At 39.6% G+C, this 21,473-nt stretch overlaps 4 protein-coding genes across 5 annotated transcripts; 2 read left to right on the forward strand and 2 right to left on the reverse strand.

Annotated features, from left to right (window-relative positions):
* Positions 1–3,136: 3,136 nt before the first annotated feature.
* On the forward strand, positions 3,137–18,667 carry LOC108858297 (uncharacterized). Of its 2 annotated transcripts, XM_056996848.1 has the most exons (6): positions 3,137–4,879; positions 4,961–5,122; positions 5,376–5,451; positions 5,542–5,697; positions 5,794–5,926; positions 18,550–18,667. In XM_056996848.1, the coding sequence occupies exons 1-5, from the start codon at positions 3,273–3,275 to the stop codon at positions 5,887–5,889; spliced, it is 2,097 nt and encodes a 698-aa protein (XP_056852828.1). In that variant the 5' UTR covers positions 3,137–3,272; the 3' UTR covers positions 5,890–5,926; positions 18,550–18,667. The 2 variants fall into 2 exon arrangements, with proteins under 2 accessions (XP_056852828.1, XP_018487751.2); XM_018632249.2 differs by lacking the exon at positions 18,550–18,667 and having other exon boundaries at positions 5,794–6,059.
* On the reverse strand, positions 6,136–8,142 carry LOC108833286 (uncharacterized). Its single transcript, XM_018606719.2, has 8 exons — positions 8,053–8,142; positions 7,458–7,510; positions 7,310–7,346; positions 7,163–7,228; positions 6,885–6,989; positions 6,652–6,805; positions 6,484–6,560; positions 6,136–6,401 (listed from the first exon to the last, which is right to left on the reverse strand). The coding sequence occupies exons 1-8, from the start codon at positions 8,140–8,142 to the stop codon at positions 6,339–6,341; spliced, it is 645 nt and encodes a 214-aa protein (XP_018462221.2). The 3' UTR covers positions 6,136–6,338.
* Positions 15,726–18,543, forward strand: LOC108805434 (uncharacterized). Its single transcript, XM_018577484.2, has 5 exons — positions 15,726–17,479; positions 17,561–17,722; positions 17,976–18,051; positions 18,142–18,297; positions 18,394–18,543. Exons 1-5 carry the CDS (start codon positions 15,846–15,848, stop codon positions 18,484–18,486), a joined length of 2,121 nt encoding a protein of 706 aa, XP_018432986.2. The 5' UTR covers positions 15,726–15,845; the 3' UTR covers positions 18,487–18,543.
* Positions 18,668–18,785: 118 nt separating the features above from the next.
* On the reverse strand, positions 18,786–20,837 carry LOC108805433 (uncharacterized). Its single transcript, XM_056996849.1, has 10 exons — positions 20,767–20,837; positions 20,516–20,665; positions 20,252–20,441; positions 20,128–20,180; positions 19,981–20,017; positions 19,834–19,899; positions 19,555–19,659; positions 19,305–19,458; positions 19,137–19,213; positions 18,786–19,055 (listed from the first exon to the last, which is right to left on the reverse strand). Exons 1-10 carry the CDS (start codon positions 20,802–20,804, stop codon positions 18,993–18,995), a joined length of 933 nt encoding a protein of 310 aa, XP_056852829.1. The 5' UTR covers positions 20,805–20,837; the 3' UTR covers positions 18,786–18,992.
* Between the last annotated feature and the right edge of the window lie 636 nt (positions 20,838–21,473).

The following is a 21,473-nucleotide window of genomic DNA, read 5'->3' on the forward strand; positions in this document are numbered from 1 at the left end:
TAAAGAAAAAGGCCATCCAAACCGTGATGAAATCTTGCAAGAAGAAGCCTTAGCCATGTTGTCAGTAGATGTTGTCCATAAACTAGATCAAGGTGATGCTGAGCCAGCACCATTCAAATTCAGCATAATCAAATGGAGTTTCTTTTATCTTAAAATTTCTATGACACTTGATTATTCAGATATGAATCACTTGTCTTTGCCAGAAAGTTTTGATCCAGGAATAAGACAAGAAGATGATCATACCAGCCTAGGTAAAAAGGTGCAAGAAAGGCAGCCATCAATCCAAAGCTGTCCAAAGAAGAATTTAATTCTTCATCATGCTGATGCATCCATGGTAAATTCGACCATAACACATTCTGTTCATAAATCTCCAGTATCAGATATAATTCATTTGATCTTTGTCCGGAGTGTTGAAATTTTTTCAGGTTGCAAAGAAGCAAGCTTCAAAGAGATTCCACCGGATAATCTTTTGTTGCTAGGAGAGACAACTCCAAAGATGGTCAAAACCATCAACTCTAGAAGTGTGGAGAACCATCAACTCCAGAAGATATGCAATGACCATGCCCAGAGCAGAGGCGTGATCCTATCTTATCTCCTCAAAGGAGAACCACCTGATGCACCACCAATTCCCAAACCGAAACAATACCAAGGTAAGGTTCTAGAATCTCAAAAGAGAATGAAAGCTGACTTGCTCTATCTTGGTTCATGTTATGCAGTTTCGAGGTCGAAACCTTGTCAAGAGGGAGGGGATGTTGTGGTCACGAAATCCATGGTTCGATCATAGTCTCACAAAACCTTCCGAACCAGCCATCTACGAGGTACCAGCGACCGAGGTTCAGTCCAAGGAGAATATATCCACAACCAGAAGGACTTTCAACATGAAACCAATTTTCATGGATTCTAAACTCAATACGGAGTCCATACCAGTTGGAATCATATCAAAATCTATCCGGACCAGAAAGTTATCTATTTTACAAACCGGAGGTTCTCCAGCCCATCCAATTGCGAGTATCAGCCTTTTGAAGTGGATTTTAGTCCAACCATGAAGCGGCCTCCTCCAGAATCAATCATGGGCTTAAATAAGAGTTTCTTATCTTTCCAGGAAGCCCAAAATCAATAGATTTGGTTCAGGAAAAACCAAAATGCAATCAATTTCCCCAAGCTGACCAAACCGACATCAATTATGGAAAGCTTCCAACCAATTCAATTTGGTCCGACCCAAACCTATTTATGGAAGCCTAGAGATGTTCTAGACCAACAAGAAGACATACAAGACATCCTCAGCTGCACCAGCACCCAGGAGATCAGGTGGATCCCTATTTACTTCAAGTTGCCTTTTTTGGAGTTTCCTGCAATAAAGCTCCAACAGCTCTTTTCTCTTCAGTTAAGGTATGACATCAGCACCTTCCATACCATAAAGAAGATTTCCAGGAAGCTTACTTACCCTCTCAAACCGTCCAGATACAAGAAGAACATCAGCTACATTCATTTGGCCAAGATCCTCACCATTAAGTCTCCAGCGGCTAGTTTTCATGTAGCCATCAATCCCTTTGCTTCCAAGTCTATTATTTCGAGTTTATTACTTTCCTTTTATCATTTTATGACCGTTAGAGTCTGTCTTGGTCGAGCCTATAAAGCTCTAGTCTTTGCTTCATTGTAAATCACCTTTGAATTTTATGAATGAAAATACAGTTTTTCTAGTTTTGTCAAAACTATTGTTCCAAGTCTTTTGAGTTTGTGAGAAGTAGCTCTTGAGCATCCAGACTTATCAAAGCCTCCTTTCACAGAGCTTTGTGGCGTCCATCATCCCATTTCCATCCACCAATCGATCTTGAGATGATACACATCCAGCAAGACTGGTTGTAGTTTGGATTCAACCTCTATCAATTCGTGGGTTACGCCCCCCCCCCTGTGCCCACAACAAAGACTAGTGAACATAGTTCAAATCGATTTTAAAGCTTCTCTAGAAGTGTATCGATCAATAGTCAAATAGACTAATCGATCTACACGGCGAAAGGTGTATCGATCGATACTCCAATAGAGTAATCGATCGACAGTTTCTTCATACCAAAAAGCGGAAGCTGAGCTTGAAGATCTAGACAATAGATAGTATAAAAATACGAAAGTTGATCGATTATTGCTTTTGTTGAGTTCTTATATTTCTTGCATGCATCATAGTATCCATACCTCTATAATCCTAAAATCCTGAATAGAAACCCTAAGTTTAACTTCTTTATTAATATTGTCTAAAAACCCCCAATCAATTCCTCTGAACAATTACTTGTTCACCACTGCTTGTTTTCATTTATAATATTCGACCTAGCATAATCACTGCTTTTAGAATTTATTATGTGCCCGAGCTCTTTGTGGATTGGATCCCTAAGTATTACAATTAATCTTCTTATTTGAGAGAGTAATACTCCTTTGGGTAATTTGAGTGAGATCAGAAAGATTCAACTTATGGGGACAAGGAACTTAAGAAGGTGAGAGACTTTATTACATTCAGACGTAGAAGTACTGCGATAGGCAATGGAAAGTACAACATTCGCCATGTTAGAGCTTCAGGACAGACTGTAAAGATCTGATTACGATGATAAACGAGCCTTACGCTTGACCAAGCTTTGCAACATAATTATAGACGATAAAAAAATTGTTGATATATATCACAGACTTCAAGATATCTCATATCCCGAGAGGACAAAATGAAATTTCCAACGACCACAAGATCATTTTATATTGAACTTTATTACATTGTTATTTTTTCGGGTTTAGTTATAAGACTACATCAAATTTGAATAATAAAGCAACTGTTTGTTGTTAAAAAAAATACCTTGAATAATAGAGCAATTGTTCGTTGTTAGGAAAAAAACCATAATTGTTAGAGTATTTTTATTTCCACTCCATATTTTATTTCATTTATAAAATAAATAGAGTAAAAAGTGGGTAATGAACAAAAAAAATAAAATCATTACTCTAATTCCAGTTTCCACTTTATTTACTCTATATATGAAACTTTATTTACTCTAAAAAAAATAAAATCATTACTCTAATTCCAGTTTCCACTTTATTTACTCTATATATGAAACTTTATTTACTCTATATATGAAGTAAAATATGGAGTGGTGAAGGAGAAGAGCGGAAAATCACATTGCACCGGTTGGCGCGAAAATAGAGGAGAAAGAAACCCTAGTTTATGCAGAGAACCGGTTGCTCTTTCCTAAACCCTCGTTACCCTTTTTCATCATCCATTCTCGATACTCTCCAATAGGGCGATGACGATGCTCCGATCTCGCGAAATACCATCGGTCTCGGGCAAGCCACGCCCTAAACGACACTCCTCCGATGTCATCCAGCCGTCCACTCCCGCTCGGAAACAAGAACCCAGTGCTCCCTCACCCACTAACAAGACTTTCCGGAGGCGAAGTTCTCGTCTTGAATCTCTGAATGGGGTTACTGCGAAAGAGGTTAGCATCTCAGTTTGTAGCAAGAGAAAATCGAATGCTGGTGAAATGTTGTTGAGTTTACGGTCGGGGAAGAAAGTTGCTAAGAGTTGTGATGGAATCGAAACCAGTGGGAATGATATAGGAAGTGAGGAAAATAAGGCTTTTGGGGATTTGGTTGAAGAAACTAAAATCGTGAGTAAGGAAAAGGGAAAGGCAGTGATGGCTGAACAAGTTTTACTAGATCAAGGTAAGGGAACAGTGGAAGATTCCTGCCATGTTGAGAGTTGTGAGAAGCCAAGTAGCTCGGTGAGTAGAAGAAAGTATACAAGGGAGGAGAAGGCTAAGGGTATTCAGGTCGACACCAGAGTTGGTGTACAAGTAATGGAAATGGAAATGGAAATTCAGAGCCCCTCTGTAACTCAACCATCAGTTAATGAACAGGATCAAAATGGAAATGCTTCAAGAAATCAGCACTTTCGTGACTTTGCAGAGAAAAATGCTTCCAGGTTTGCTCGTTTTGATGCTGAAATGGAGGAAGAAGAGGAATTGTCAGATAAAGAGGTTGAGCAACAAGTCGAGGATTGGCCTGGCCCTTTCTCTACCGCCATGAAGATTATTAAGGACCGAGAAGAGAACACGATTCTGCATGATGGTGATGGTATTCTTTTCTCCTCCGACATTGAAAGATCTTCGCCAATTGTTTGGGCTCCCAGAAGAAGCGACAGTTTCACCTCTCCTCCTCCGACAGCTCCATCTCTGCAACAACTATCCATGCGAGTTCTTGTCAAGAACGCTGATGCCATCACTTCCCTTGACTATGTTCCAGACGCACTGAGGGTTAAGCTTTGTCAATTGCTTTGTGATTCGAGGAGGATGGACGTCCACTTTCTTGGTCTTCTTGTCCGTGGATCTCCAACTGGGATTTGTGTTCCCGACTGCTCATGGCTCACCGAGGAACAGTTCACCGAGTGTTTTAACAACTGTGACACCAGCAACTTGATGGTTCTTCAACTCGACCAGTGTGGGCGTTGTATGCCAGATTATGTACTACCATCCACCTTGGCAAGGTCACCAAAAAGCTTGCCGATGCTGTCTTCTCTATCTTTAAGTGGTGCATGCCGGCTTTCTGATGTGGGGCTGCGGGCACTTGTTTCCGTTGCTCCTGCCATTACATCTATCAATCTCAGTCAGTGCTCTCTTCTAACATCATCTAGCATTCACATGTTATCTAATTCATTGGGGTCAGTTTTAAGGGAACTATATCTCAACGAGTGCCAAAGCATCGACCTGAATCTTATTCTGACTGCATTAAAAAAGTTTGAGAAGCTGGAAGTATTGTCTCTCGTGGATCTTCCTTCAGTCACGGGTCGGTTGCTGAGGGACTTTGTTACTGCTAGAGGACAAGCCCTGAAACAGCTCATTCTGACCAACTCTGTGTATGTTATTGAAATTTCCTCGCCCATTCTCCTTTGATTCGATCATATTCTGATATTCAGCTTTTACATAATTTGGTGCAGGAAAATAACCGACTCTTCTATAAAAGACATCTCTGAAAACTGTCCTAATTTAAGAGTGCTTGATCTGGCTAACGTATGCAAGCTGACGGATTGTGCTCTGGGTTACCTTGCAAATGGTTGTCAAGCTCTGGAAAAATTGATTTTTTGCCGCAACTCTTTCAGGCAAGTTTCATTCCAACTCTTATGTTATATTGTTACAAGTTTGCCACGCAGCCTATATACAGGGACATGATCCTGTGGTTTCTAAAGCTTTGAAATACTTGGGATGTTACTCCGTTAAAGTAATCGGGCAATATGTTATTATTAGGAGGCGTTATCAGTTATCTCATTTTTCAAACAATACACATATTGGTATGGTCTGTGTGCTGTATGTCAAAGTTGACCAGATGCTTCATATGTTTTCCTCTCTTTATAGCGATGAAGCTGTAGCTGCGTTTGTAGAAACCTCAGGCGGTTCTCTGGTGGAACTGTCACTAAACAACGTCAAGAAGGTAAATGTGTCTGGCTATCTCTAACATCATGCCCAACAATCTACAGAGTCATGCTTAAGTCGCCATAACACATCTGTGTTATGTTTTTAGGTTGGCCACAACACGGCCTTATCCCTTGCTAAACTTTCAGAAAAGCTGCAGATTTTGGATGTTTCCTGGTGCAGAGATATGTCCGACAATGCACTAGGCTACATTGTCGATAGCTGTTCATCTCTGAAAGTGTTGAAAGTGTTTGGATGCACTCAGGTAAATAAACATAAAAACCTCAAGATCCCACCGTCTTCCTTGTAAATAATGAAAGGAACAGACCTTGACTAGAAAACCGTTTTCTCTCTTTTGCAGATTACGGATGCATTCGTTCGAGGTCACTCGAACCCTAGTGTCAAGATCTTAGGTTTGAAGATGGATCCCTTCTTGGACCACCTTGCAGATAGATGAAAAGGACCTAATCTTATCTCTCTGCGTTGTTTATTTTTGGGGGAAAATATCAGAGACGATTTTACTATTTTGTCTGAACATCCACCTTTTGGTCTTTAATCTAGTATGTATAAATAGCTATCGATAAGATTTTCGTTTCGTGATATTTAATCAATTACGGAAACTTAATTTAGGTTCACGTTTTGGTATGTTTCGAATAAACAATGTACAACGTAAAAGTCTAAATCCTTTTCCAGATATTCGTGGTTTCAATCCAAATCTTAATGTAAATTTATCCACAACAATCGTACATGAAATTTTGAGTTACTACATACATTCCATTTTTAGACATTGCATGATACAAACATATTAATAATCACTTTTCTGCGTTTTGGTTCAATTATCCCATCCTCCGAAATAAAAAGTAAAGAAAGGGAAAAGAGACAACACGCATCGTTTCTTGTGAGTCATCATCTTGTGTACTGGAGCAAGTATGTATCATCTGATGATTCAAACTGTCCCATTTCAACGACCTGGTACCATAACACAACATTTTTTGGTCTCAAGTCCGTAGAACTCAATTTTCAGAGTAATTAATTTGATGTTTTGTATTACCTCGAAACCAGTCTTCTGGTATAGTTCTTGAGCAACTAAATTGTTTCTATGTACATGAACATATACTTGCTCAACTCCTGCACAAACAAATACATACCTCACATGGTTTAGATCATTCTCTCCGAAACTTTCTAATGGCTTAAGATACAATCATGACAGCGTTGTTACCACTCAATCTGGCTGATTCGACAGCGAAACGTAACATGTTGCAAGCAATACCCTGGCGGCGTGCTGATTTGGCAACACATAGATTAGCAATATAACCATACCTATTTGAACCTTCCCGGTTAATGGTGCAGAACAATTGAGACTTCACCTTTTCCTACACGTAATTGTTAACTTATTAGCAGGCTTTTTACAGGACGAGAAACTGAATACCAAAACGAAAGATGTATATATACCCCAGGAAAGGTCTCTCCTTGCAAGAAAAAACGAATGTTCAAATCAAGCGTCCCAACCACACTTTTGATTACAGAACGTTTAATGTGCTTCTCTTCCTTCTTTACCTGATGAATAATAGAAACAACAATAGGTAAAAGGGTAAGAAAAGCAAAACAATATAATCCTAAAAATTAAACAAGCAAACATAACGTATATGTCCTAAAAATTAAACAAGTCGAATAAACTAGCATAGTGTATGTGTATAAGAAAGCTATATAATTCGAAAACAGAGTTATACCGCAACGATACAGGAACATTTCTGGCTTTGGAGCCCATTGCATCTTCTTTTTATTGCATTGAACTCCTGAAAAAGTAATTGATTGAAGAAACGATCCTCCCAGTTAAGGAAAAAGAGAGACCAAAACGGGAGGGAAAAATCAATAACCTGATCTGCAAATTTCCTTTTGAAGTTGTCAACATACCTGTGTTAATAAAGAAGAGTTTTTAATCAGACATCAACGCAAAAATCTTGTAAACTACTACTACAAACAATACAGTCAATAATGAGATCATTTTCTTGGCTAAAAAAAAACCTTTCATTGTCACGATCTTCCCAGTGACTCTCTGCACGTAGCCACGCTGCTGTCTAAACTCAATACGGAGTCCATGCCAGTTGGAATCATATCAAAATCTATCCGGACCAGAAAGTTATCTATTTTACAAACCGGAGGTTCTCCAGCCCATCCAGTTGCGAGTATCAGCCTTTGAAGTGGATTTTAGTCCAACCATGAAGCGGCCTCCTCCAGAATCAATCATGGGCTTAAATAAGAGTTTCTTATCTTTCCAGGAATCCCAAAATCAATAGATTTGGTTCAGGAAAAACCAAAATGCAATCAATTTCCCCAAGCTGACCAAACCGACATCAATTATGGAAAGCTTCCAACCAATTCAATTTGGTCCGACCCAGACCTATTTATGGAAGCCTGGAGATGTTCTAGACCAACAAGAAGACATACAAGACATCCTCAGCTGCACCAGCACCCAGGAGATCAGGTGGATCCCTATTTACTTCAAGTTTCCTTTTTGGAGTTTCTTGCAATAAAGCTCCAACAGCTCTTTTCTCTTCAGTTAAGGTACGACATCAGCACCTTCCATACCATAAAGAAGATTTCCAGGAAGCTTACTTACCCTCTCAAACCGTCCAGATACAAGAAGAACATCAGCTACATTCATTTGGCCAAGATCCTCACCATTAAGTCTCCAGCGGCTAGTTTTCATGTAGCCATCAATCCCTTTGCTTCCAAGTCTATTGTTTCGAGTTTATTACTTTCCTTTTATCATTTTATGACCGTTAGAGTCTGTCTTGGTCGAGCCTATAAAGCTCTAGTCTTTTCTTTATTGTAAATCACCTTTGAATTTTATGAATGAAAATACAGTTTTTCTAGTTTTGTCAAAACTATTGTTCCAAGTCTTTTGAGTTTGTGAGAAGTAGCTCTTGAGCATCCAGACTTATCAAAGCCTCCTTTCACAGAGCTTTGTGGCGTCCATCATCCCATTTCCATCCACCAATCGATCTTGAGATGATACACATCCAGCAAGACTGGTTGTAGTTTGGATTCAACCTCTATCAATTCGTGGGTTACGCCCCCCCCCCCCCCCCCCCTGTGCCCACAACAAAGACTAGTGAACATAGTTCAAATCGATTTTAAAGCTTCTCTAGAAGTGTATCGATCAATAGTCAAATAGACTAATCGATCTACACGGCGAAAGGTGTATCGATCGATACTCCAATAGAGTAATCGATCGACAGTTTCTTCATACCAAAAAGCGGAAGCTGAGCTTGAAGATCTAGACAATAGATAGTCTAAAAATACGAAAGTTGATCGATTATTGCTTTTGTTGAGTTCTTATATTTCTTGCATGCATCATAGTATCCTGATAGAACCAAAATCGAGCACCGTTCTTTTTTGTTCATGGACACGAACCAAAGTGGCGATCTTGTCAACCAGCTCGACCAAACCGAGGATTCACCATCAGTTCATGAAGATCACCGGCCAACCAGCTCGACCAGCCCACGTGCGTCCTTCTCCTTACGCGAAGGACCCGATCATCATGGATGAACCTGGACGCTTGGACGAATCTTGACCAGTCTACATCAGAATCCGCAATCTTGACCAGTCTTCATCATTTTCCGCAACATTGACCAAGACTGCATCAATTTCTACAACTTTGACTCTCTAATAATTATCTAGTCAAATGTTGTATTTTCTAGACATCTTTTTCAGCACTTTATTTATTTCTTTCTTTGACTACATCTACTATAAATATGTAGTCCTTTTGATGAATAAAAATCAGATCATTTTTGGAGTTTCTTTTGTTCTTCTTTTCTCTGAGTGAGAGAGAGTTCTTTAGCTAGTTCATCGGTTTGAACCGGCTTGTTGATTTGGTGGTCAGCCAATCATCTTTGTGTGTTATTTGGTGGTTAGCCAACGCACTACATCCGTTCTTTGGTGGTTAGCCTTAGATCGTTGGTATATCAAGAGTCATTCCGCACCTCTTGACGATCCGTTCAATCCATCCCAGTTCCAGAAGTTCCTTCGACTTCTCGGTTCATATCCAACATCCGGCCAAAGCCATCCTTCCCGATTTTGGGCTTATCATTTGGTATCAGAGCCACTTTGGCTGGTTTGTTTTCTATCTTCTTTTCACCTTCTCATCTCTTCATCATTTCTTATTTCTTTTTGGATCCGGGCTGTTCCTTTACTCCCTTGTGATCGCCATTTAAAAAAAAAAAATCAGAAAAAAAGAAAAAAAAAAAGAAAAAAAAAAAAAAAGAAAAAAAAGTAAAAGATTGGCTTGAATCACTTGGAGTGGTGGAAGAGTAATCCTGCTGGCTGAAGAGAAACCCAGCCTTAGGACAGTTAAGGCGGATCCACACAAAACAAAAAAAAATCTCTTCATCTTCATTTCTTTTCTTTTTCCACAAAGTTTGTTTTGGGTTTTTGATTGCTGAATTTTGACTGCCTATCATCCTTTGAACCAGTAGAAAGAACTCTGAGTGATCACCTAAAAATCGTGAGCTAAACACTTTGAGAGTGTGAGGATATTTTTGTGCTAACGTTTGTTAAGTGTTTCAGGATGTTTGGACTTCTCAAGAAATCAAAACCACTACAAGATGATATCTTCTTTCCTTTTAAAACTGTTTCAGAAAAAGAGCAATCAATTTTTAGAAATAAGAAACAGTTTGCTGCTAATAGGTTTGATTTTGTGCAGAAAAGGAAGAGACATAACAGGTCCGATGTTGAGAAGTGGGTCAGAAGTGGTGATCGTCCCTTCACCAAAACCAAGAGAAGCAGCCATGATGTGTTTGATCAGAATGAGATTCAGACTTATGCCAGTTTGGAGAAGATGTTGCATAAGGCGATTCATGCTGTCCGACAACTCAAAAAGAAGAAAAACACCAACACTTCTTCAGCACCAAAAAAAGCAATGTAAGTCTTCTTATCTTTCAAATTCTGATTTGAAAACTAATGATAATTCTTTTGATAAAAGCAAAGCTGTGAAACCCACAAGCAAGGCTCTTTCTACCAGGTGTTTCAAATGCCATAAGGTCGGCCATTATGCTAACAAGTGCCAAAAACAGAAAACGTTGGTGACCTTGAAGAACGTTGAAACCGAGCCAGAAAAGGAAGTTGAAACCGAGCAAGAAAAAGAAGGACTTTCAGATCCATTGCCAATTTTCGATGAGTACCCACATGAACCGAATGAAGGGTCAGATGGAGAGCAAAACCATGGTCATCAAACAAACCAAGAAGAATCTTCGTCCATTCAAGAACCGGACCATACCCAAGGTGAGCAATGTATTGATTATAATTCTTGTGCTTATACCCCTTTTCCTTTTAATGTTCCAGATTTGAGGACAAATCTTTTTGAAGAGGGAGAGTATGATAGAACCAAAATCGATCACCGTTCTTTTTTGTTCATGGACACGAACCAAAGTGGCGATCTTGTCAACCAGCTCGACCAAACCGAGGATTCACCATCAGTTCATGAAGATCACCGGCCAACCAGCTCGACCAGCCCACGTGCGTCCTTCTCCTTACGCGAAGGACCCGATCATCATGGATGAACCTGGACGCTTGGACGAATCTTGACCAGTCTACATCAGAATCCGCAATCTTGACCAGTCTTCATCATTTTCCGCAACATTGACCAAGACTGCATCAATTTCTACAACTTTGACTCTCTAATAATTATCTAGTCAAATGTTGTATTTTCTAGACATCTTTTTCAGCACTTTATTTATTTCTTTCTTTGACTACATCTACTATAAATATGTAGTCCTTTTGATGAATAAAAATCAGATCATTTTTGGAGTTTCTTTTGTTCTTCTTTTCTCTGAGTGAGAGAGAGTTCTTTAGCTAGTTCATCGGTTTGAACCGGCTTGTTGATTTGGTGGTCAGCCAATCATCTTTGTGTGTTATTTGGTGGTTAGCCAACGCACTACATCCGTTCTTTGGTGGTTAGCCTTAGATCGTTGGTATATCAAGAGTCATTCCGCACCTCTTGACGATCCGTTCAATCCATCCCAGTTCCAGAAGTTCCTTCGACTTCTCGGTTCATATCCAACATCCGGCCAAAGCCATCCTTCCCGATTTTGGGCTTATCATATCCATACCTCTATAATCCTAAAATCCTGAATAGAAACCCTAAGTTTAACTTCTTTATTAATATTGTCTAAAACCCCCAATCAATTCCTCTAAACAATTACTTGTTCACCACTGCTTGTTTTCATTTATAATATTCGACCTAGCATAATCACTGCTTTTAGAATTTATTATGTGCCCGAGCTCTTTGTGGATTGGATCCCTAAGTATTACAACTAATCCTCTTATTTGAGAGAGTAATACTCCTTTGGGTAATTTGAGTGAGATCAGAAAGATTCAACTTATGGGGACAAGGAACTTAAGAAGGTGAGTAGGCCTGGAAATTTGACTCTTAGTCCGCGGGTCCCGCTCCGTTTGACCCGACGAGGGGCGGGTGCGGGTCGAACCATTTTCAAAAATTGGTTTCCGGGTGCGGGTGCGGGTTTTGAATATTTTGTGCGGGGCGTGATAGACCCAAAATCGGGAGGATGGCTTTGGCCGGGTGTTGGATATGAACCGAGAAGGCGAAGGCACTTCTGGAACTGGGATGGAATGAATGGATCGTCAAGAGGTGCGGAATGACTCTTGATATACCAATGATCTAAGGCTAACCACCAAAGAACGGGTGTAGTGCGTTGGCTAACCACCAAATAACACACAAAGATGATTGGCTGACCACCAAATCAACAAGCCGGTTCAAACCGATGAACTAGCTAAAGAACTCTCTCTCACTCAAAGAAGAAGAACAAAAATAAACAACCAAATTGATATGATTTTTATTCATCAAAGGGACTACATATTTATAGTAGATGTAGTCAAAGAAAGAAATAAATAAAGTGCTGAAAAAGATGTCTAGAAAATACAACATTTGACTAGATAATTATTAGAGAGTCAAAGTTGTAGAAATTGATGCAGTCTTGGTCAATGTTGCGGAAAATGATGAAGACTGGTCAAGATTGCGGATTCTGATGTAGACTGGTCAAGATTCGTCCAAGCGTCCAGGTTCATCCATGATGATCGGGTCCTTCGCGTAAGGAGAAGGACGCACGCGGGCTGGTCGAGCTGGTTGGCCGGGTGATCTTCATGAACTGATGGTGAAACCTCGGTTTGGTCGAGCTGGTTGACAAGATCGCCATTTTGGTTCGTGTCCATGAACAAAAAGAACGGTGCTCGATTTTGGTTCTATCATACTCTCCCTCTTCAAAAAGATTTGTCCTCAAATCTGGAACATTAAAAGGAAAAGGGGTATAAGCACAAGAATCATAATCAATACATTGCTCACCTTGGGTTTGGTCCGGCTCTTGAATGGACGAAGATTCTTCTTGGTTTGTTTGATGACCATGGTTTTGCTCTCCATCTGACCCTTCATCCGGTTCATGTGGGTACTCATCGAAAATTGGCAATGGATCTGAAAGTCCTTCTTTTTCTTGCTCGGTTTCAACTTCCTTTTCTGGCTCGGTTTCAACGTTCTTCAAGGTCACCAACGGTTTCTGTTTTTGGCACTTGTTAGCATAATGGCCGACCTTATGGCATTTGAAACACCTGGTAGAAAGAGCCTTGCTTGTGGGTTTCACAGCTTTGCTTTTATCAAAAGAATTATCATTAGTTTTCAAATCAGAATTTGAAAGATAAGAAGACTTACATTGTTTTTTTGGTGCTGAAGAAGTGTTGGTGTTTTCCTTCTTTTTGAGTTGTCGGACAGCATGAATCGCCTTATGCAACATCTTCTCCAAACTGGCATAAGTCTGAATCTTATTCTGATCAAACACATCACGACTGCTTCTCTTGGTTTTGGTGAAGGGACGATCACCACTTCTGACCCACTTCTCAACATCGGACCTGTTATGTCTCTTCCTTTTCTGCACAAAATCAAACCTATTAGCAGCAAACTGTTTCTTATTTCTAAAAATTGATTGCTCTTTTTCCGAAACAGTTTTAAAAGGAAAGAAGATATCATCTTGTAGTGGTTTTGATTTCTTGAGAAGTCCAAACATCCTGAAACACTTAACAAACGTTAGCACAAAAATATCCTCACACTCTCAAAGTGTTTAGCTCACGATTTTTAGGTGATCACTCAGAGTTCTTTCTACTGGTTCAAAGGATGATAGGCAGTCAAAATTCAGCAATCAAAAACCCAAAACAAACTTTGTGGAAAAAGAAAAGAAATGAAGATGAAGAGATTTTTTTTTGTTTTGTGTGGATCCGCCTTAACTGTCCTAAGGCTGGGTTTCTCTTCAGCCAGCAGGATTACTCTTCCACCACTCCAAGTGATTCAAGCCAATCTTTTACTTTTTTTCTTTTTTTTTCTTTTTTTCTTTTTTTTTTTCTTTTTTCTGATTTTTTTTTTTAAATGGCGATCACAAGGGAGTAAAGGAACAGCCCGGATCCAAAAAGAAATAAGAAATGATGAAGAGATGAGAAGGTGAAAAGAAGATAGAAAACAAACCAGCCAAAGTGGCTCTGATACCAAATGATAGACCCAAAATCGGGAGGATGACTTTGGCCGGGTGTTGGATATGAACCGAGAAGGCGAAGGCACTTCTGGAACTGGGATGGAATGAATGGATCGTCAAGAGGTGCGGAATGACTCTTGATATACCAATGATCTAAGGCTAACCACCAAAGAACGGGTGTAGTGCGTTGGCTAACCACCAAATAACACACAAAGATGATTGGCTGACCACCAAATCAACAAGCCGGTTCAAACCGATGAACTAGCTAAAGAACTCTCTCTCACTCAAAGAAGAAGAACAAAAATAAACAACCAAATTGATATGATTTTTATTCATCAAAGGGACTACATATTTATAGTAGATGTAGTCAAAGAAAGAAATAAATAAAGTGATGAAAAAGATGTCTAGAAAATACAACATTTGACTAGATAATTATTAGAGAGTCAAAGTTGTAGAAATTGATGCAGTCTTGGTCAATGTTGCGGAAAATGATGAAGACTGGTCAAGATTGCGGATTCTGATGTAGACTGGTCAAGATTCGTCCAAGCGTCCAGGTTCATCCATGATGATCGGGTCCTTCGCGTAAGGAGAAGGACGCACGCGGGCTGGTCGAGCTGGTTGGCCGGGTGATCTTCATGAACTGATGGTGAAACCTCGGTTTGGTCGAGCTGGTTGACAAGATCGCCATTTTGGTTCGTGTCCATGAACAAAAAGAACGGTGCTCGATTTTGGTTCTATCAGGGCGGGTGCGGGTTGGTCGATTTTGAATCGCGGGTACCCGCTAACCCGCAAAAACTTTTTTTTTTAATTTTTTTTTTAAATATTCTTTTTTTTTGTAAAAAGGTATATATATTTTTTAAAAATACGAGAAATATAAAAAATAATAATTAAAAATTTTAGAAATATATAAAAATATATAAATTTTTAATTATAATTATATTATTTATAATTTTTTTTAGAAAAAAAGATAAGTTAAATAATTATTTTTAAAAAATATATAACCCGCGGGTCCCGCGGGTTACCCGCAGAACTAAGCGGGGCGGGTGCGGATATAAATATATATGTATGCGGGTTGTGCGGGTCGGAGTTTTTGAGCAAAAAAAAAACTGAAATCCGCGGGTTGCGGGTCATGCGGGGCGGGTTCGACCCGCAACCCAGCCCTAAAGGTGAGAGACTTTATTACATTCAGACGTAGAAGTACTGCGATAGGCAATGGAAAGTACAACATTCGCCATGTTAGAGCTTCAGGACAGACTGTAAAGATCTGATTACGATGATAAACGAGCCTTACGCTTGACCAAGCTTTGCAACATAATTATAGACGATAAAAAAATTGTTGATATATATCACAGACTTCAAGATATCTCATATCCCGAGAGGACAAAATGAAATTTCCAACGACCACAAGATCATTTTATATTGAACTTTATTACATTGTTATTTTTTCGGGTTTAGTTATAAGACTACATCAAATTTGAATAACAAAGCAACTGTTTGTTGTTAAAAAAAATACCTTGAATAATAGAGCAATTGTTCGTTGTTTGGAAAAAAACCATAATTGTTAGAGTATTTTTATTTCTACTCCATATTTTATTTCATTTATAGAATAAATAGAGTAAAAAGTGGGTAATGAACAAAAAAAATAAAATTATTACTCTAATTCCAGTTTCCACTTTATTTACTCTATATATGAAACTTTATTTACTGTATATATGAAGTAAAATATGGAGTGGTGAAGGAGAAGAGAGGAAAATCACATTGCATCGGTTGGCGCGAAAATAGAGGAGAAAGAAACCCTAGTTTATGCAGAGAACCGGTTGCTCTTTCCTAAACCCTCGTTACCCTTTTTCATCATCCATTCTCGATACTCTCCAATAGGGCGATGACGATGCTCCGATCTCGCGAAATACCATCGGTCTCGGGCAAGCCACGCCCTAAACGACACTCCTCCGATGTCATCCAGCCGTCCACTCCCGCTCGGAAACAAGAACCCAGTGCTCCCTCACCCACTAACAAGACTTTCCGGAGGCGAAGTTCTCGTCTTGAATCTCTGAATGGGGTTACTGCGAAAGAGGTTAGCATCTCAGTTTGTAGCAAGAGAAAATCGAATGGTGGTGAAATGTTGTTGAGTTTACGGTCGGGGAAGAAAGTTGCTAAGAGTTGTGATGGAATCGAAACCAGTGGGAATGATATAGGAAGTGAGGAAAATAAGGCTTTTGGGGATTTGGTTGAAGAAACTAAAATCGTGAGTAAGGAAAAGGGAAAGGGAAAGGCAGTGATGGCTGAACAAGTTTTACTAGATCAAGGTAAGGGAACAGTGGAAGATTCCTGCCATGTTGAGAGTTGTGAGAAGCCAAGTAGCTCGGTGAGTAGAAGAAAGTATACAAGGGAGGAGAAGGCTAAGGGTATTCAGGTCGACACCAGAGTTGGTGTACAAGTAATGGAAATGGAAATGGAAATCGACGTCTCAATTAACATTCAGAGCCCACCTGTAACTCAACCATCAATTAATAATGAACAGAATCAAAATGGAAATGCTTCAAGAAATCAGCACTTTCGTGACTTTGCAGAGAAAAATGCTTCCAGGTTTGCTCGTTTTGATGCTGAAATGGAGGAAGAAGAGGAATTGTCAGATAAAGAGGTTGAGCAACAAGTCGAGGATTGGCCTGGCCCTTTCTCTACCGCCATGAAGATTATTAAGGACCGAGAAGAGAACACGATTCTGCATGATGGTGATGGTGTTCTTTTCTCCTCCGACATTGAAAGATCTTCGCCAATTGTTTGGGCTCCCAGAAGAAGCGACAGTTTCACCTCTCCTCCTCCGACAGCTCCATCTCTGCAACAACTATCCATGCGAGTTCTTGTCAAGAACGCTGATGCCATCACTTCCCTTGACTATGTTCCAGACGCACTGAGGGTTAAGCTTTGTCAATTGCTTTGTGATTCGAGGAGGATGGACGTCCACTTTCTTGGTCTTCTTGTCCGTGGATCTCCAACTGGGATTTGTGTTCCCGACTGCTCATGGCTCACCGAGGAACAGTTCACCGAGTGTTTTAACAACTGTGACACCAGCAACTTGATGGTTCTTCAACTCGACCAGTGTGGGCGTTGTATGCCAGATTATGTACTACCATCCACCTTGGCAAGGTCACCAAAAAGCTTGCCGATGCTGTCTTCTCTATCTTTAAGTGGTGCATGCCGGCTTTCTGATGTGGGGCTGCGGGCACTTGTTTCCGTTGCTCCTGCCATTACATCTATCAATCTCAGTCAGTGCTCTCTTCTAACATCATCTAGCATTCACATGTTATCTAATTCATTGGGGTCAGTTTTAAGGGAACTATATCTCAACGAGTGCCAAAGCATCGACCTGAATCTTATTCTGACTGCATTAAAAAAGTTTGAGAAGCTGGAAGTATTGTCTCTCGTGGATCTTCCTTCAGTCACGGGTCGGTTGCTGAGGGACTTTGTTACTGCTAGAGGACAAGCCCTGAAACAGCTCATTCTGACCAACTCTGTGTATGTTATTGAAATTTCCTCGCCCATTCTCCTTTGATTCGATCATATTCTGATATTCAGCTTTTACATAATTTGGTGCAGGAAAATAACCGACTCTTCTATAAAAGACATCTCTGAAAACTGTCCTAATTTAAGAGTGCTTGATCTGGCTAACGTATGCAAGCTGACGGATTGTGCTCTGGGTTACCTTGCAAATGGTTGTCAAGCTCTGGAAAAATTGATTTTTTGCCGCAACTCTTTCAGGCAAGTTTCATTCCAACTCTTATGTTATATTGTTACAAGTTTGCCACGCAGCCTATATACAGGGACATGATCCTGTGGTTTCTAAAGCTTTGAAATACTTGGGATGTTACTCCGTTAAAGTAATCGGGCAATATGTTATTATTAGGAGGCGTTATCAGTTATCTCATTTTTCAAACAATACACATATTGGTATGGTCTGTGTGCTGTATGTCAAAGTTGACCAGATGCTTCATATGTTTTCCTCTCTTTATAGCGATGAAGCTGTAGCTGCGTTTGTAGAAACCTCAGGCGGTTCTCTGGTGGAACTGTCACTAAACAACGTCAAGAAGGTAAATGTGTCTGGCTATCTCTAACATCATGCCCAACAATCTATAGAGTCATGCTTAAGTCGCCATAACACATCTGTGTTATGTTTTCAGGTTGGCCACAACACGGCCTTATCCCTTGCTAAACTTTCAGAAAAGCTGCAGATTTTGGATGTTTCCTGGTGCAGAGATATGTCCGACAATGCACTAGGCTACATTGTCGATAGCTGTTCATCTCTGAAAGTGTTGAAAGTGTTTGGATGCACTCAGGTAAATAAACTTAAAAACCTCAAGATCCCACCGTCTTCCTTGTAAATAATGAAAGGAACAGACCTTGACTAGGAAACCGTTTTCTCTCTTTTGCAGATTACGGATGCATTCGTTCGAGGTCACTCCAACCCTAGTGTCAAGATCTTAGGTTTGAAGATGGATCCCTTCTTGGACCACCTTGCAGATTAGATGAAAAGGACCTAATCTTATCTCTCTGCGTTGTTTATTTTTGGGGGAAAATATCAGAGACGATTTTACTATGTTGTCTCAACATCCACCTTTTTGGTCTTTAATTTAGTACGTATAAATAGCTATCGATAAGACTTTGGTTTCGTGATATTTAATCAAATTATGGAAACTCATTTCACAATTTAGGTTCATGTTTTGGTTTGTTTCGAATAAAAAAAATGTACAACGTAAAAGTCTAAATCCTTTTCTTTTTTTTTTCTTTTTTTTTTTTGACTCAAGTCTAAATCCTTTTCTAGATATTCGTGGTTTCAATCCAAAGCTTAATGTAAATTTATCCACAACAATCGTACATGAAATTTTGAGTTACTACATACATTCCATTTTTAGACATTACATGATACAAACATATTAATAATCACTTTTCTGCGTTTTGGTTCCATTATCCCATTCTCCGAAATAAAAAGTAAAGAAAGGGAAAAGAGACAACACGCATCGTTTCTTGTGAGTCATCTTGTGTACTGGAGCAAGTATGTATCATCTGATGATTGAGACTGTCCCATTTCAACGACCTGGTACCATAACACAACATTTTTGGTCTCAAGTCCGTAGAACTCAATTTTCAGAGTAATTAATTTGATGTTTTGTTTTACCTCGAAACCAGTCTTCTGGTATAGTTCTTGAGCAACTAAATTGTTTCGATGTACATGAACATATACTTGCTCAACTCCTGCACAAACAAATACATACCTCACATGGTTTAGATCATTCTCTCCGAAACGTTCTAATGGCTAAAGATACAATCATGACAGCGTTATTACCACTCAATCTGGCTGATTCGACAGCGAAACGTAACATGTTGCAAGCAATACCCTGGCGGCGTGCTGATTTGGCAACACATAGATTAGCAATATAACCATACCTATTTGAACCTTCCCGGTTAATGGTGCAGAACAATTGAGACTTCACCTTTTCCTACACGTAATTGTTAACTTATTAGCAGGCTTTTTACAGATATAGCCAAAGGAAAGGACGAGAAACTGAATACCAAAACGAAAGATGTATATATACCCCAGGAAAGGTCTCTCCTTGCAAGAAAAAACGAATGTTCAAATCTAGCGTCCCAACCACACTTTTGATTACAGAACGTTTAATGTGCTTCTCTTCCTTCTTTACCTGATGAATAATACAAACAACAATAGGTAAAAGGGTAAGAAAAGCAAAACAATATTAATCCTAAAAATTAAACAAGCAAACATAACGTATATGTCCTAAAAATTAAACAAGTCGAATAAACTAGCATAGTGTATGTGTATAAGAAAGCTATATAATTCGAAAACAGAGTTATACCGCAACGATACAGGAACATTTCTGGCTTTGGAGCCCATTGCATCTTCTTTTTATTGCATTGAACTCCTGAAAAAGTAATTGATTGAAGAAACGATCCTCCCAGTTAAGGAAAAAGAGAGACCAAAACGGGAGGGAAAAATCAATAACCTGATCTGCAAATTTCCTTTTGAAGTTGTCAACATACCTGTGTTAATAAAGAACAGTTTTAATCACACATCAACGCAAAAATCTTGTAAACTACTACCACGAACAATACAGTCAATAATGAGATCATTTTCTTGGCTTAAAAAAAACCTTTCATTGTCACGATCTTCCCAGTGACTCTCTGCACGTAGCCACGCTGCTGTCTAATGACAAACTCGAACCAAGTCAAGTCAAGAAGATGGGTTCGGAATCAAGAATTGGTGTTGTTACTCACCCAGTATTCTTCATCAAGAATGGCTTCTCGTGCTACGAATTTACCAAAATCCAATCGATCTTGCTCAGGCTCGGGAGGAGGCTGCAAACGGTCGAATCTCAAACCCTCAGGTCTTAATTGATCAACTTGAGGAATCTTAACAGAGAGTTCGTCCTTCTTAGTCGCGTCAGAAGATCTCGAATTGATCATCCTGAGTTGATCAAAACTAACTAATCAAAACCCCTTGCAAGCAAAATAAAAAGAACAAAGTGGTGGTTGACTCACATCCGCCATGCTGGAATAGTTCTCCTATATCGCTGCCGAGAAATTCGCGAGCGATTGTGCGTGATTCTAAGCAGCTCAGTCCGATGGATTGAAATCGTCGACATCGCAGCTGCCAAGAAGAAATCTTCTCCGTGTCGCAAGCAATTTGACCTTAGAATTTGAAAAAAAAAAAAAAAATCCTCTCCAAAAGTTGGATGAAAGGATAAACACGATAAGCACAAAATAGGCATTTGAGACTCGCCACCTTTTACCTCGATAAGCGGGTTGTACGTGGCGAACTGGGAGACATTGAATTTTTTATTTGAACAATAGAGAGACATTGTTTAGATATTTAGATTCTTGTTAACGGCATGTACATTGAGACATTTAGACGAGTTCGTGGGCTCGAGTTCATAGACCCAAACGTGAAAAATAAATGAAAAATCGGGTTTAAATCGATGAACCGATCCTTCCGAGTGAACCCGTATGATACGGGTTCAAGCCACGCGTCGCTCCTCCAGTGACCACGCTCTATCGCGTAAACGCGTAGGAAAACAGGGTATCGAGATCTCTCTCTCATTTTCTCTTCTCTTTTCGAAAACTAGGGTTTGTCTCTCTCGGAGGCGATTTCTCAAGCGACGCCGACTCCCGGAGCTTTTGACGATCTAATCGACGCCGGACTATCTCCTCGACGATCTCAGGTTAGTTTCGAGGGGTTTCACCGTTTGATTTAAACGATTACCCTTTAATTTAAACGATTAGGGCTCAGTGATTCAAAATCGATTTGGGGGTTTCGAGGGAGGGTTCGAAATTGATATGTGGGTTTTGATTTATGGTTTGAAATTGTCATGCGGTTTTAAATTGTCATGCGGTTTGTGGTTTCTTTTTTACTCGAGTTTGTGGTTTCTTTATTAACTGTTCATCTTGTTCTCTTTTTTGTTACAGATGGATCCCACAGAAGATAAAAGAGAGGCAAAGA

The sequence above is a fragment of the Raphanus sativus genome, unplaced genomic scaffold (genome assembly GCF_000801105.2).
Source record: "Raphanus sativus cultivar WK10039 unplaced genomic scaffold, ASM80110v3 Scaffold0392, whole genome shotgun sequence".
Taxonomy (NCBI): domain Eukaryota; kingdom Viridiplantae; phylum Streptophyta; class Magnoliopsida; order Brassicales; family Brassicaceae; genus Raphanus; species Raphanus sativus.